We start from the raw sequence: 18,060 nt of genomic DNA on the forward strand, positions 1-18,060 counted from the left end.
GTTTAGTAATGCACAACATGCACAATGGGACTGCCACAGTGTTTTCTTATAAATCATCAAATACCTATTTGTTATTTATTTACCCAGTCTGTCAATTCTTAAAGTCAAAACACCAGTTTGTGTTCCTTCTCATCTTTTATTACTTTACTTTTGACCATCTCTGTTTTCCTCTTTTCCCTCTCTGTGATGTAGCCAAATGTGATCCAGCCTGCCGTAATGGAGGAGTCTGTATGGAACCCAACAAGTGCCTGTGTAAGAGCGGCTACTCCAGTGCCCAGTGTGAGAAGAGCGAGCGGGGTATGCCCAACGACCAGGAGAAAGATGGTATACTGGACCACATCATTGACATGACCTCGTACCTCCTAGATCTGACCAGCTATATTGTATAGGGATGCGCAGAGGGGGGCTGCTCCCCACCATCATCCTCAAGTTGACACAAATCTACCTACCACCACCAGCAAACTCTAACGAGGTGTCCTTAATATGGCCTCTTAACCTCCCTCACACCCACACAGGCATGTACACATAACATACAAATGCTCACACAGGATCCCCATCAGACTGCTTTTCATCCTCATCACCATACCAAACTCATCGTCTTTTTGCCTATAAGCTACTTGCTCTTGAGCACCAGGCCTGGCATCCAAGCCGTGTTCAAATTTCAGACAGTCCTGCAGACAGCAGCGAGATGATTGACAAGCATGGCCAAGTTATGGAAGTTCCACTAAGACATTTCCTCTCTCGTTCAGCAAATGCCCGCACACGGCTGACTCCACAGGAACAGGAACTTCACAGGAATAAACCATTTTAACCCAAGACTTTGGATCTTTCAGGGGCTAACTGCTGCCTTACTTTAGACCCCCCAATAAATGGAGTCTGAGGCATTTGTAGCAGAGACAGATGATTGTTCAGGGGTTCTGTAAGGATTCAAATTGTGAGGAGTGGCAAGACTCAAAGATCCAATTTGTGCAAATGGTCCCTTCAAAATGCAGCAACATAAATGTCTACATACAATAACACAGACTTTGACGGAACCTCATCTTCAGCTGTAAAAACCTGAGAAGTCTATGAGAATCGTGGGTCACAGAGAGCCCACAGTGCTTTGTGCTAACTATTCTAAAGGCACTAATACAAGAGGGATAAACCAAGTTGTGTCACCTTTGATGTTGTATTTAGTTTGTGGGCACATTGTCATAAAAAGCTATACCAGTATACAGTATGTATACTTTGTTTTGCAACACTCTTTTGCTATCAGTGTACAGAATGGATCTACAACAGAGGACTGTTACCTAACACAGAAATAGGAATGACTGAGTGAGAACATTGTACTTTGTCAAAGCCAGTTTCATACAATCTGAATGGAGTTATTAGCTCCCATGCACTGTATTCATTTTTTGTTTCATTCACTTTATTATTCAAAATGAATTTAAACATTTATTAAAAACGCAATGAGAGTAGTCTCGCATTCACACACATACACACACCACACTAGAACAGGTATGATTCAACAAACTCCTTTCATTGTGTCACACACTGAAACTGAACCCGGACTCAATACTACAAAGGGAAGAGAAGCGCAGTGATGTATATTTCCAATAGAGCTTACCTAAGTACTACTTAGCATTGCAAAAAAAACTATAGCATTACTATTGTTATCATAGAGGAGGGTTTATTTTTTTAAGCGTAATAATATATGGGAGAGAATGGTGTTTATAGAAAGCAGTTTTACACTAAGCTTGTCAGTTCATGTTATTTCATGTCGTACTTATACATATGCAGCTTTTAAGAAAGACACGTGAGGATTCATTTCTTTCTATTTTTTTTTTTTCATTCCAGTGTAAAAGTAATGCATGTCTGTGCCTGCATAGAGTAATTTGGAGCAGTTGGCCAGTCCAGCTAATTTTTTTTCCCTTACATGTGGTTTCGTTACCACTGTCAGAAATGTGTCTCTGTTGTGAGATGATCAAAGATCCTGTCAGGCCACCAAGTCACTGTGGAAGCAGCTTGCAGTCAGAGGCAGATCTTATCTGTAAAGAGCAGATTTGAGATTAACCTGAGGATCTTTCTAATGCAGATAAGTTTGAAAAAAATGTCAAAACTGAATGTTACACTCTACTTAGCATTAACAGAGAACAGTTAAAAACAGACAGGGACCCACATTAATGTGTTAATGTATTAATTCATTTGAAGTTCATATAGATGCAGTTCATGTACATGCATGTCCATGTTCACCTAAACTAATTACTTATATTATCAAAAACCCTACATTTGATCTTTTGCCATTTCAAATTCCAAAAAATAAGCTTTGACAAAATCATCAGTCATTTTGTTTACCACTTATAATTTTGCTTTCTCCCCAACGTTTATTTTGGAAAACAAGTATCATGGTTAATTGAAGTTCATTGTCCATAAAAGATGTATGTTGTTCATCTCCCGCCTTGCTTGTGTTTGCTGAAATAAATCAACTCTACCTGGTCTAAATGAGTCAAAATGGAATTCATGCTGTAAAATGGAAAATTATCATTTTTTTTTAGCACTTAATGTGAAGTTGCATTCTAGCTGCTGAGACGGCGTGGTGTGAATAGAATAACCATTTTCATTATTTAAGTAGTTACACAAATAAAATAATTATTTAAGTTCTTTATGTTGTTTTTACCATTGTACTGTATGTGACTATTTTTTATTCCTGTATTGTAAATAAAACTAGGGATAACTTTGTTTCTCTTCAGAAATATCAATATGTCTATTAAAATTTATAGCATGTCTGAAATACTCTTGTCTCTTTTGTTGGATTTCTCAGAGCGTTTTAGCTGAAAACAGTTGCCTGCTGCAGCTTGAAACAATGGGAGCAGTGAGACTCAACCAAACTCAGCAGTCAACTTGCTGAAAAACCAAAATGAAGAGTAAAAAGACTGCACAACACTCTGAGCTGAGGGAAACTGTTCACTGTAAATGTCCCTTTTTACAATGCACGTAGTTGTGCATTTTCAAACAAGTACTGATTGCAGCAAAACTCCATCTGCTGAGGAAGATCGTATGGTACGATCAATAGACAGAATGTAAACACTGTATGTGTAAAAGAGTCCGACTGGGGACAGTTTTAGTTCAATCTCTTATAATGGGATGGTAATTAAATGTATAGGCACCCTGTCCTTAAGTCATGGCTCCATACTGGGAATTGTCTCATTTCTGGTAAGTCAGCTGCAACATTTCCACTGATGGTTTTTCCTCCAGCCAGGTAAAAAGAGTAAAGAGAAGGATGTTGAGAAAATGTTTAAGTTAAACTGGGGCCAATGTGGCTGTAGGCCCAGGGTTTTCCCTTTACCGCTGCCTGAATGGAAAAGCTGCCTGCAGATTTGACAGTGAGGAGAGAGCCGAGTGATGGCTGCTATGTCGTCATGCAGCGTCATGGCATCACTCAAAGTTCAGGCTGAAAATTCCTCATTCGAAATGGAAATTCTCCACTTTGTTTTGCGGAAGTATGCAAACATGCATGCATGCATGGAGGCACACACGCAAGAGCCACTGCTGATAGCTATATTAATTTCCTTCTCAAAATACCAATGAGGCTTTGTGTTGTATAATGATAGTGAGCGGAGACCACCCACCTCACTCTGGTCTCACACACACACATACACACACACACACTGGGTGTACACACTGCCATATTTAGAGTAATGCAATACTAAGTTGTCTATGCACTGTTCAGATCCAATCAAAATTGCATAAAGTGGAACTGTCCAATAGTGCTGCGAGGTCCAGCGTATATTTGAGTTTATACACTATCTGTGGCATGAATCATTACTTTTCATTTGGAATAGTTTTCTTTTTCCTTCCCAAAGGGCCCTTGTCTGGCTATCTTTCCCAAACAGTGTAACCCAGTACTTTGAATAAACATGAGGAGCCTGTGTACCAAATATTTGTAGGACTGAGATGGCTGGAAGTGCATGCTATAATATTGTATACATGAGTGAAAGAGTCAGCACAAGCAATACTTATAGGGTAACAGGAGGAGGTCTATGGAGCAGAAAAAAAACCAATAGTCCTGTGATTAAAAAGGAGCATGTCATTCTTTTCCTTCCCATCCAGAACAAAGTGAACAATTCATTATATTGCATTTACTTGTGTTTCTTTTCTGTACTAACTTATTCTCTTCTCTTCTCTTCTTCCTCTGGGAACTGCAACTGATATTGATAGCTGCTCTGTTTAGGGACTGTCACTGCTCTTTGCCATAGAAATCAAACACTGAAACAACTAATTGACACACACAATTTGGTTTAGGCGCCTGATAATAACAGATGAGATGATTAATCACTATTATACAAATTTGGATCAGTCATACATGATGCATGCATGTGGTCTGGAAATATGGAAGTCCTAAATATATATATATTTAATTCTAATACATTAAACATTGGTTGGACTAAGATATTGGGATTATCAAATTAATATAGAGTTAGGTAGATATACAGCCAAAGTATTTTTGGGACACCAAAGATGTGTACAGTCTGCCTGTTTTCTAAGGTTTATGCAGGAAACACCACATGACTGGATCACAGAGAAACAGAACGCTGACGTCAGAAATGGGAGTGGAAGTGACACTGACAATAATACTTGCTAATTATACAGATTTTGTAAATTTAAAGGATTATGTTACAAATCAGATCTTATTTTGGTAGTTCTGGCCGTTGTTTATAAAATAAAGCATTAGTTCAGTCAGAGCAGTTACATTGCATTTCGTTCGTGCTTCACAATGGCTGATTTCATGTACATAAACACGTGTTGTGAACATTAAACCAGCTGACCTGAGCTGAGCTTTTACTGCCAAATGGTAGTATAATTATAAATGGTCATACATGGAAAGCAATGTTGCTGCATTCCAAGATTTCAGCAATTAACTGGGTCAATACAATGATATTGTTATTGATACGAACAACAGCAACTCCTTTACAATGTTTTATAAAAACATTATTATCTTAAGCTGTATATAGATTAACTTTATCAGAAATCTCTATATATTTTAACACAAGCTTATAAATTGGCACTACACGTTGCAGATGGACTAGTTCACAGATTTAATTTTGCTATATCTTTATTCTTTGCTGTCAGTCCTGTGTTGGTTTGCACGCTGTGGTAGGCATTAGCGAAAACGTTTACAGATTAAACACGATGTTAACTTTAAAAGCCTATTTTCCTTCTGGTTTTATGTTTGACCTGTGGCGACAGCGGTAGCACCTTGTTTGTGGCGCTGTGCAGGATTGGTAGCTCACCACCATTCTTTGAAAATCTGAATTATCAGGTTTATACCAGGCACATGGACTTCAACCATAACATACTGTGCCACTGCAGGTGCAGCATGGTAGCTTATGCAGTGGAAAAACCATAGATAATTCTACCCAGCCATCAACGGAAACTTGAAAAGCTCTGAGTCCCTGTGAATTATGTATTTTAATGGGTTAATAGCCTTTTATGGGTTTTATAAATATAATATGATTGAAATACTTTTGATTTGCACAAAAAGGGCTAAATCTTTGAGTTAATCTGGTAGAATCAAATTATTTAAAATGTGGACCACCATGTTTCAATGTACATTCTTTAACTATACCCACAAAAAAGAGGAGTCACTTTTTTCCCTCCATTTTTCCCGCTGTCTGGCGCTCCTTCTTTATCAAATCCACATTATAACCCATTCCTCCAACTGTTGACTCGAATTTTTCTGATACCACCCATGTCCACCCATGGCAGTTTTCTGGAAACGATGTTCACTATGATTGTGACATCCCTTCAAGTCTTGTTTGACTCTCCATGCACCATGAATAACTGTTTCCACTGTGATCTAACTGTACATTACCACTTGACCACAATACCGCAACTCTGTGGAAATCACTGTTTAATGTGTGCTGCACATTTGATGTCATGTGTTAACATATGAAGTCATGATCTCTTGTGAGGGTAGGATCCTAGCTGGGGAGCAAACTTTGATTAATCTCGTGCATTAACTTCTGTGTTTGTCCACCCTGGCACTGCTCTCTTGTGATTTTGAATATAAATTGTGGCCCCTCCAGGTTCCAACATATTGATTTATGTGAGAATATTGGATCTGGACTGTGTAAACACTTGTGGTGGTTGCTTCAGTGAGTCTGTAACTGCAATTTTTGTGCGCGTGTGTGTGTGTGTGTGTGTGCGTGTGTACATGTGTGTGTGCATGTCAATCCCCCGGCTGTATATCTGGTTTTGTCACACCCCTAATTGCGTAGTGTATTCTGTGACCTCATGTGTTTACTCTGGGCTTACTCAGTGAGTACTACTGCTGAAACGCACGGCCGAGGCAGCTGAAATCTCATATTCCCAGGCCCCCAATCACTCACTAATGAAGACACACTTTCCGACCAGCCTGCTGCTGCTGCTGCTGCCTTTTACTTCTGTCTCACTAAACTCTCAGCTTATCACATAACACAACAAACCGCACTCAGCGACCACCTTGGAGGAGGTTTGGGTGGATTTAGGCTGTTGATTTTTGTCAGCTTCTTATTAGCTGAGGGATTTTTTTTTTTCTGCTGTCTTCACACCTCCGCTATCTCATATTTCACACTTCCTCAATTCATCTCAGTGACTCACTTATTTCTCCTCCTGAAGCATTTCCTCTTTTCTTCTTTGTATCAGCTCTGGTATCCATCTTCGTCCTCCTCTCTGTTCAATTCTCCATCCACTCCTCATTCCATCACTCCCCCTCTCCCTCTCCTTCCTCGGTATTTCTGCTCCTGGATTCAGAGCTTGTTTACTCTCCCGGACCACAGCACTGACTCGCATCCATGAAATGATGCAATTAAGGTTCCCACTGGGGCTCAATCTGTCATGTTAACACATGCTAAACCCCCACGGAGGGCTGAGTGCAGCACTGAGTGCTGGGCGACAGGTAAGACTGACGGGGGTGAGGGGTGGTGGTTAAAAAAAGAGGTGAGTTTGAGGTCTTGTACTGCAGAGGGAGCAAGCTGTAACAGAGAACATTTGGAAAACTGCAATATCACACAACATTAATAAGAGATGATTCTGAGTGAAAACATCAGTTGCGTGTGTGTGTGTGTGCGTACTAGCCAATGTGACCAGGTTTCTGAATGCCCCAGTCATCCCAAAACTCTTATTTATTACCTGAATATATATATTTATGTGGATCTGGTTTTTCATAAGAAGGGAAGAATTGAAAAAAGAAGTTTAAAGAGTTAAGGAGAAATGAATTTATTCTATATCATGTGCACAATAGAAGGAGTTGAAGACATACAATAAAAATGACAGTTGAAGACAATATCCCTCAGGACTTGGGTTGCGGTGAAAGACTGCATATATATGGCTGATAATCAGTATTGATGGGATGTGCAGCAGGATTCCTGAGCTAACTGGAAGGAACCATTCAACAGCTGGTTCTGATGAAACTGGGTGGAGGTGGGTCCAAAGCAAATGGGAATGACTGCTGACAGCAGCAGAGAAAGGAGCAAATATTAAAATTTGACAGTAACTACATGATTGGCTCACTGTGGTTATGTCAGAATCTGATTGGTTGAAGTGAACTGTGAACATCCTTATGGCACAGGCAGACCGGATTTTGCTTCCCATGAATTTTATATGAGAAACATTTGCTTGGACTTTCACAACCAAAATCACACTGTTTTCCAATGTCCAGCCAGTTTGAGTGCAAAGACAGTGACAGAGATTAATGACAGTAAAATGACTGTGGCTATAATTTACATCTTGTGGACAGCTGTTTTTATGTTTACATACTATTTCCTGTCCACCCCTGGTTTCAACCAAACAATGTGAGTAAATTTCACCTGGTTGCTACAGTCAGCTTTAATCAGACTGAACTTTTCGCTGAGCTATATGTCTGAAATTGCCTCCACCAATTTCCTTTGAGGGGAGTTTCTTTTTTTTTTTTTCCATCACTCCCAGGACACTCAGTTATTATCCAGTAATTTCATAGGGTTTGTGCACAGGCTTTCCTTTCAACCAATGATCGTCTTAGCTCAGGGATATTTAAACTTTCCTACCTGTTTCATCCTTCTGCTTCACCACCCCAAAGCCACTCGTGTCAAGGCCCCATCTATGACTCCCAAAGGTTCTCTAATTGGCTTTTATCTATAGAAGTCTACAGTATCACCAGAAACTCATCAATTCAATGCCGAACTTACTTTACTAAACAGCAACAGCATCAAACTTTTCCCATGCTTGGAAAATGAATAATGCTAAACGTTGCCCAAACAGCCTAACATGTTATTAGACCCAAAAGACACAGTGCTCTCACACAATACTGACAGTGAGCTCAGAGCTCAAGAGGAAAATAGACTTCTTCATATTTTGGATTTGACTCAAACTTTTCCTTTTTCCCCTGTCAAACAATCTATCCATCTCATACATGACACGCAATTTTGCTTTCTGAAAATCTTGCTAACTTGAATCTTTACAGCCTTGCCAACATCAGAACACTGTATGAATCAGAATGATGCCCCCAGGATCGTCTGCCCAGCAGTTTTGAGCATTCTTGTTCACTTGTCTTTTCTTAAGCAAGGAGAAAAAATGCAAAAGATATTTAGTGCTAAAAATTCACAAGTATGAGGGAAATGTGGGTACTGTGAGTGTATGTACAGTGGCATGAAGGTCCTTACAGTGCATGTTGTAACTTTGCATATATCTCATATTTCTGTGTGTCTGATCTATATAAATGTGCGTGCGGCTGTCAAAGACAACACATCGTTCTCTGTCTGCTTCCCCTCTCTATGATCCTCAGCCGGGCTAGGTAAACAACTGATGTTGGGTGGAATGGACCACCTAGGTATAAGTTTCCATGTGGGGGTATCTCCTCAAAGCAAAGCAAGGAAATTTTCCGAAACACTTTAAAAAGAGTTATGCAAATGGTTTACGGCAGCGCTCGTGTGGCTGTATTGTTATATTAATCTGTATACACTGCGGCTCATCTTGGCAGGACCCTTTGTTTGCCTTCACTCTTAATCTGCAGGGCTCATCTCAAGCTTACATCACTCAGAGTCAACAGAGGGACATCCGCCGCAGCCTAACTGCTAACACTAGAGCTAACACTGGGGTCAAATGTGTGTGTGAATGTGTGTGTGTGTGTATGTATGTGTGTGTGTGTGTGTGTGTGTGTGTGTGTGTGTCAACTAGAGAGACCAAGCAAAGCCAAAAAAGGTCAGCAAGTCGAATGTAAGTGTTCACTAATGTTCACAGGCACCTGAACCACTGCAGCAGGGCAAACTAGTCAGTGTCTCCCATTTCCAATATAAATGGCCCAAAACAATTTTCTGGCCCCTTGTAGCCAATGTTCATTTTCTGTTCACCATGTTCTTCTACATATTTACTCTTCAAACACCGACTTCCCCTTCCCAGAACTTTCCTGCCCTACGAGAAATAGGGAGAGGAACAGCAAAAGGAAGAGAAAGTAAAGCACAGTTGGTTTTCTGTGCTTGCAAAGATGTGGTTTCCTCTGACTGAAGTGGGGCCATAGCTTGCATCAGCCCTCTGTCCGTGCATCTGTGTGTCCAGGCCAGTGAACTGAGCCAGATGCCTGCCGCCTTGTTATCTGTACAGGCACGGCCCGTTCTGCTGCGCTGTGTGGGCCAGACAGTTTATCACACACACTGCTAGCAAAGAGGTTGGGGTTTTGCACAAGTGATAACACATACACACACACATATACATACACACCAGAGAGAGAAAATCAAGCATGAACACAAACGCATGTAGGTCTTCCAGTAACCATTATCATATTGCAGCATGTATTTGCTGTATTGTACATAATTTTCTCACGACCAGCTTCCTCAACTTCAAATTGCAAATGATAAGACTCATAGGCTGCTTGGGTCAGTTTAAAGAAATAGTGGTTAGTGGAGGTGGTTATCCTAGCTTAGCACAAAGACTAAATGCTAATCAAGCTCGCTCCAAAAAGTCAAAAATATAGACATTTCTAACTCTCATTTGTTTAAATTAGCTATTTGTAAGTTTTTCTATTACTTCATAGCCAGTGTTAGCATTACCAGTCTTGCCTAGACCTGTGATGATACAGCCCAAATGGGGCTAGCCTGCTAGCATGCTAACTTCAGTTAGGTGGAGACAGCTCTTGTAACAATTTGATGCTGAACTTGCAACGTCTCCTCTAGACTAACGTTGGCCATGTAGCAACAGCAAAATGTACAAATAGCTCCTTTACACACTATAAAAATAACTTCCTGTAAAACTGCAAACTGTTATTACATTACAGTTTTTTGACATTACAACATTAACATTACATTATTGTTAAATATTGTGCTAATTAGCAAATGTCAGAGGGTCTGGTAGCTGGAATTTTATCCATTAGCGGCGTGGTTCTTTTTGTTATGTTCTAACGTTAGTCTGGCATTGCGTTCAGTATGTATATCTCAACAACCATTGCATAGATTGCTTCCCATGCAATGCATTGTAATGACTTTGGAAATCTCCTGACTGTCCTTCTAGCATGACAACAAGGTTCAAATATTCTTCAAAAAATGAACAAAGACCTTTTCTTTGAAAAAAAGAAAAAGAAAAAGAAGGCAAATAGTTATATTTCCTCAAATGTGTAACTATTCCTTTAAGATCTGAAGTATAATTAACTAAAGCATTTTAATGAGTCAACATTCAAAATAGAAATAAAAAACTTGTGTAATGAATCAACATTTACTGCTAAAGATAAAGATGAAGAAAGGCTTGGTAAACAAAAATCTCTGATTGTTTATGGCTCTGCTGTCACAACAGACTGCAACAGTGCATGGCCTTACGTTCAAATCCACACAATCACATAAATGCCTCCCCATAACTCCAACTCCAGCTTAGAGCGCACTCTACAAAATGAATCATAAATAAATCAAGTCACTGTTATTGCAGAAATGGAGGATTACACAGTAAACATGCCTTTTCCTCAGTGAAATATTGAACTGAATAAGAAATATTGCTCAGTCCTTTTCAGAAAATATTGCCCACTCATCAGTGCCACAAAAGGTAAAATCACATATGGTGTATAATTTTCTTTGGCGATGCTCTGGTGCCTTTTGCATGGTTAAGTGTTCTTCTGTGGTGCTGCCTCGCCATTTGCCAAAGCCCTAATCCTCATTTTGGTACAGAGACTGCCTGTGGTGCTGGTGGTAGTGGCGGTGGTGGTGTACTGTGTGTGCATCCTAATCTCTCCAAAGCTCTGTGTCTAATGGCTGCACCGCCTCTCTGTACACTGTGTACTTCCAATTTAGCTATAGCCTAACAGGCATGGCAAAGTGGTGACAAGGAGAGGTTGTTCTGCAAACAGACAGGGAAGGAAGGAAGGAAGGAAGGAAGGAAGGAAGGAAGGAAGGAAGGAAGGAAGGAGCTCTGTAATTCTGTCACCATATAAATCTATATTTATATAGTTTCACCCTGACCTTGAAATTTAGATGAAGTTTCATCTAAAAAAAGATAAACTAGGGCTTGCAAATATTTCTACTGCATCAGAAAACAAAACATTAATTCCTGATATGTTGTTGTAGTCTCTATTATATAAGATAATTTAGCAGTGACAGTGAGCTCCAGTCCTATGTCCAGTCCAGTGTTCTGAATTGTGTTGGGGGTTAAACTTTTCTTTGAGGCTGCAACTAAAGATTATTTTCAATGGAAATTTAGTCTTTAAAAAACAAAAAAGTGAAGAATGCCCATAAAAACTGTCAGAGGTCAGATCCAATACCCAAAACTATTCAACACACAATGACATACTACAGAAAATCCTCACACCAGCAAATGTTTGGCGATTTGGTTCAGATTGTCTGCACCTCAAAAATTTATCATCCATCTTGTTGCTATTTTCTGTTGATCAACACAATAGCTGGAGAACAAATTGTACGCTTAAAAACAGAGGGAAACCACCCAATTTGAAATTTCTGTGTTCCTTCAGTTGCATTGTTTAATCAGGAGTAATCAATGCTGCTGTTTGCTACAGCTTGGCTCGGGCTCAGGTCCGACCTCCATCATACTCGGGTCAGTGCAACCGGAAAGTTTTTTCCACTGTAATTAAGTGTTTTGATTCTTTTAACTCATTACACGTCACAACTTCTTGACAGAAAGGTTAGAACAAAAATTGCTATTGTTTTGCCATAATAATTCAAAAAACAAACCACAAGGAGAAAGCATTTGGTGCATCACACACGTTTAAACATTACCAAAATAGCACATTTTGACTATCAAATTATTAGTGTGATGTCATGCACTGACCTGCTGATGCCAACTAATGTAATAATGCAGCTCCTCCATGTGTTTCAATAGGTTTTCCTGTAACAAACATCACTTGTAATTAGATAAAATTAATAGTTGGTTTTGATCTTACCATGGTACTTGTTGGCAATAATATAAAGACAGAATTAGGCTGCTGTAAAACAAATGAAAGAAATCTGTTGGGAGGATTTTGTTGTGACAAGAAAATTTGAACATCACTTGCTTCCTTTAGTTTTATGAAATATAAGATAGCCGTATGATGCAAATAAGGAAATTATTTCACCACACTGACATGATCTGAGAGAACCAGATGACTCAAACAAGAGATCAATGTGTGTAAATGTGAATATGTAGTTGCACATGAAAGATCACAACCACGAGATGAGATCAGCAACATGGTGATGGATGGCATGAGACTTCCTCCCTATTTTTCTCTGCAGATCTGTTACATTGTCCTCCTGCCACAACCATCAGTGCTTACCTCATCAGGCCGTCACAGGTGTCCCACCCGCTGACCTCGTCCCTGACCTTCGGCATTTAACCCCTCACACCTGGGCGACTCCTTTGCATACCCCCTCTGAACTCTGACCCCAGACTGTCCATCATCCTGGGGTCACCTGCTAAAACCATTAAACAAAAAACTACAGTCGCTTGGTGGTGATGAAAGTCTCAGCAGAGCTGCTCATAAATCGGAGAAACAGCCTCAAAACAATGATCACATGTCCATACACACAATTTTGAAATGTAACTTTAAAAAATGAGACCTCCTGCAACTTTCTTGGTTGCCTATAACAGCCCGTGGACTGATTCCTTTGAAAAGGACAAATTCAAAAGCTGTGACGTGTGTGCTCACTCTAGCACTCAGCTCCAGCGCCAACAGTGTGCAACACCAGCTAATGTTAGCTCAGAAATGGACTCAACAAACGTTAACAAACAACTGGCTCCCAGGACAAAACAAAATGTGCAGAGTGTGAGAACATGTTCAAGCAACAACATGCTGAGTGCAGTTCACTTCATGGCCACAGGGGTCAGTAACAACAAGGTTTACCTGAATATTACATAAAGAACCTTTAAAGAGCAAGTTAAGAAGTGTTAAGGTATATCAGTTTCTTGAATTCCACATTAAAAAGAAGGACAGAAAAACCATCTGTACACATGCCTTTGTCAATATCTGCTCTACATATTCACTCATACATATATTCATATATTTGCATGTGTCTCAGAACCAGATGTACCTTTACAGTTTTCCATGTGAACAAATGCTCAAATGTGAATACATGAATATAGACGAGGAAGGAGTATGTACGCAGTGTGTTTATCATGCATGAGTATTTGCTGCTATGAAAAGTCAAGTAGCAGAAAACTTTTTCCACCAGTCATTTGTTTTCTTCAGCACTCTACCAGTCCAGCAGCTCCTGTGCAAGGAGCAGCTGCCCACAGTTTTATATGATGAGGTATTGTTTTGGTTCCGTTAGTACGGATGAATGAAAGTGACAGAAAGATAAGTTGTGCTGCAGAGTGGGACGTTCCCTCTCAGTGGTACTGGTAGTATACAGTAGCGACAGGAATGATCAGTTTCAGTGTAAATATGAAACAAACAAGCAAAATACATGAATAAAGAAAATAATTAAATAAAAACTGCAAAAAGGGCAAAAATACATATGTGAAACATGAAGTGTGAATTTTGGAACCAGGTTTTTGACAATTTAGTCCAAATTAAGCTATTTTAGTGGGAACATTTAACCCCGAAGTGATGGTGAGCTGTTATAAAATCCAGTTTATTTTGACTTTCCAGTATGATGATTTTTTTTTTCTTTACATCTCAAACATTCCTAAAGAAAATTAGAAAGTGCATCTGTTATACCCACTTGTCACTATTACATATAAATAAGTATGATATAATAAGAGCAGAAGGGACATCTGTATGTTCTGTGTGATTGACCACCAACACTGTTCCAAGAACCTTGTTTTCACATTAGGGGGATTCACTCCAACCTCATTATTTATGAATGATGTTATATGTTTTTTGAGCAGGTGGGGGTGGGGAAGGGGCTTTAAATGACATCTGATCTCTTTGTGGGGGCATCCCTTTTCAAGTTGAGGAATCAAAGACCACCAGTGTGTTACACCTCTAATGTGGTCAAAAGAGGAGGAGGGGGATTTGCAGATTTGGCGCTGACACACACTCGAAATCTCGATCCTCTCCCACCAAGTCCGAGCTGGCAGATGGAAGAGAGCACAGCACGCCTCTCTGATCAACTCCTGCACTTGCCACACACTGCGCTCACACCGACAACGTTTATCATTCAGTTTTACTGTTGACGGCCACTTTCTTTTTCTCTCCATTTCCCTCACTCCTCTCCTTTTTGGCAGGCAGGATTAAGTTTAATTGTATCGCATATGACAGATATGGAGTGAGGTTTGGCGCTAATTCAAGGCAGACCATGCAAAGCTATTTTATGGTTTCTTTCCACCTCACTTGCTGATGTGTGGCGGTGACACATTTGACAAAAACCATCCAAGACGGAGGTTTGGGTGGGGAGCTGTATGTGTGTGTGTGCATACAGAGAGAGACAGAGTTGAAAATGAACTGAGACAAAAGTTTTACACGCATCAATTTTCAATTTTCGGTCACCCTTAACCGCAGCTTCTTCTCTGTCATCCAGCATCTCGTACAGTCACATTTTTTCGACATGTATGATTAGTTGAATCTAAAAACTGTGAGCTTTGGCGTGTGAGTGCCTCTAAGCGATGGTCTCCTCTGCAGCGGTGGCACCCTGGAGCCACCACCCCAAAGTAATCTCATAATTAGCTGAATGGGTTGTGGGAGAAGCTGCCAAGTATGTTCCATTTGTTGTTTTGAGGTCAGACAAATTGAGGTGTCAATTGAGAGCAGAATAGTCTGGTTTGCTGTAAATTGTTAAACAAGCAAAAATAATACAGGCCTTTGTGTATCAAGGTATAATCAGTATGATCTGGGCCTTCAGGGAAGATGTAGGGAAGTCAACACACGACATCAACCTATGAAAGATGTTTTTAACAGCTGATGTTCATTCATACGACAGATGCAGCATCAAGGCAAGATGTGCGTGCGTGTGTGTGTGTCCTTGAGTGTGTGCGTGTGCTTGTGGTTCTGCCTAGTGAGTGGACCACCAGGCATCAGACATGGACTCCGCCTTTGAGCTTAATACAACTGATTGCACTCTGATCAGAGCTGGTAATAGTTAAGGCTTCAAAGGCACTACCTCTGCGGCTGCCAGCAGTTATTTCCGACCCCGAGCTCTTCATCCCAGCCTTTAGAAAACACTTAGTCATCCTCTGTCTGTCTTACACTTTATGTGAATAACAATTTGTTTTTTTCCTTTTTTTGCTATAAGTTTAATACTGTGCATGCAAACAAAGACAAAAGAGAGGAAAAAGTCTTTTTTTTTTTTTTTTAAATCACATGCAGGATATGATACTAAAATATAGTCCTTTACAAACAAGCTAACAAAAGCAGTAATGATATTAAGAAAAATATAATGTTACTCTAAATATATATGCCCTTTGAGACCTATATAATTTGAGTTTGACAATTCATTTTTCACCTTGGAAACAAAAGTCAAAAAATCTCCAGTTAGGTCCACTTCTTCATTTGTTCTAGAGTTTTTAACGGTTTCAAGGCCATGTTGGTTTTAAGGGACATGGTTGGATGGTTGATGCCACACTCATGTCTGTATGCTAAAAATGAAGCTGCAGGCAGGTGACAATTATTTTAGCTTAGCATAAAGACTGGAGGGGGAAACAGCTTCCCTGGCTCTGATCTACCAACCAGCACCTTGCAAAAAAGGCCATGAGATAGAACAAGGGAGTAAGTTGACCTTGAGTGGATATTGTTTTGTCAACCAATATTTTAACTTGTGTATTTATTGAGTGACATTCTTCTACTGCCTGTCTCTTTGTTTTTCTCCCTTCCTCTTTGTCCCTCTGTTTTTGCACACAGGTGAGCTGTCACACCTCTTTCTCTCAGTACCCTACAATTACATCATGTGTCACACACACACACACACACACACACACACACACACTCACACTCCCCTCAAACATTCACACACACTCAAATACCCTTTGGCACCAAATACACCTCCAGAATTGCCTTTTAAACACACAGACATCACGCAAGACTGTCTCATTTGACAGAGAGAAGGTTTCGGAGGACAGAGGATGCTAATATGTACTTAAAAAGTTATAATAAAAACCGTGGTGGAAGAAAATTAAGTGAAATAGGGGTCTTTGTGGTGATGGTGCATTTCATTACGTTGTCTGTGGCTGATCATCCAGAAAGGTAAGAGTCCATGACAATAAAACATTTTTTGGAAGTAAATCTAATTTTTGCCTTTAGAATTTGGTTTTATTTTTTGACGTAAAATATTATAGGACTGCTGTAGTTTTATTGAGCATAGTAAGGATAAATATTGCATGAAGATATCAAGAACTTGTGCAAATACTTACAAATACATACTTGTTTTGTCACCTCCTTGAAAAAAAAGAGAGGGGCTGTGGATCTGTCTCTCATAGACTGTTGGTGGCCTCCCCCAGTACAGTGTGAGCATGTGAAATGAGCCTCCTTGGCCTGTGTCTAATCATTTAATAGCTTCTTATTGCAGTGTGGGTGTGAGGAGATTTAACAGCAGCCAGGAATGAAACTTGTTCAGTGGTTCTGTATGCCATGTAGTTTATTGCACTTTTGTTTATGACAGCAGTTTTTAATGAGGGAGAAATTATTACTGCTTGGAATATAAGGACTTTTCTTATGAAGGCAAGGGAATGAGGAAGGTGTTTCATAAGTAGTTAGGGTGCAGCTGCAGTGGATGGGTTCCAGTGTGCTCTACAGATCTGCTAACCTGTTATATTTACATGGTTATGATATGTGTAATCAAAGCTGTGGAAGACGCTCAAGGCACCTGGTAAAAAAATTAGCAAGGCTGAAACCACACAGATAAAACTAGTATTATAGTGCACTACATTTACCCTCTGACATTGTATTTGAGTATGATGAATGTATGCACTGTATAGTGCATAGCATAGTCTATAGCATTTACACTACAATATGTACAACATAAGTAATCTGAGCTACTTCACAGTACATGTGCATCTGGTGTACTTATTACTTTACTGACCCATTTTAAAATACCTTTGTTCCAACACTTGTTTATTGTATTTTATCTTTTCTTTTTTTACAGTTGCTATTGGGAAAAACTTCAAAGCTAACTACTTTCTTCAAACTTTACTGGAAATGAAATGTATTGCCTTATTCCAGTTCATCAGTCTCTGTGGGCTCTGTGACGAAACTGAAGCCCTGAAGCCTTGACGATGCTTAATGATCTGATAACCTTTTGTCCCAGCCTCCACAGGTCAGTGGAGGACGCGCTGGAGCACACTGGGGGTCGTGCACGGCCAGGACACTGCAGCTATGGTCAAACTATTTCCTGTTGTTCGGGATGGAGGAATGTTAACGGCATTTGTCAGCGTAAGTTACTGTGCAATGTCGTGGCAACACAACTACAATGACACATTACCCAGAGTTCACGGGTTATCGGTGCACCATCTCAACAAAATAACAAACAGTATAAAATGGAGAAATGTAAAGAACCTTTGAATCTTGCTATTTTTTCTTTGCACATTTCCTCATTTATTGCTTTTCTTCCTCCATACCAGCATATCAGTGTTATCATCATCACTGGTCGAACGTAAATACAGTATGTGAATGTACTCAAATACTGTACTTAGGTATAGTTTTAAGGTCTTTGTAATTTACTTCTCTCA

The 18,060-nt window shown here is 39.8% G+C and overlaps 1 protein-coding gene across 2 annotated transcripts in view; it reads left to right on the plus strand.

The window, feature by feature from the left end:
• hhip (hedgehog interacting protein) overlaps positions 1–2,770 on the plus strand; it is a 33,137-nt gene extending 30,367 nt beyond the window's left edge. For both annotated transcript variants that reach the window (XM_071503576.1, XM_071503577.1), the window contains exon 13: positions 193–2,770. In XM_071503576.1, coding sequence (XP_071359677.1) covers positions 193–389 — 197 coding nt within the window. In that variant the 3' untranslated portion in view covers positions 390–2,770. The remainder of the gene's footprint in view (positions 1–192) is intronic.
• The last annotated feature ends 15,290 nt before the right edge of the window (positions 2,771–18,060 follow it).

Source organism: Trachinotus anak, unplaced genomic scaffold (assembly GCF_046630095.1).
Source record: "Trachinotus anak isolate AG129_WGS33_773 ecotype Australia unplaced genomic scaffold, CSIRO_AGI_Tana_v1 ptg000019l, whole genome shotgun sequence".
NCBI lineage: Eukaryota > Metazoa > Chordata > Actinopteri > Carangiformes > Carangidae > Trachinotus > Trachinotus anak.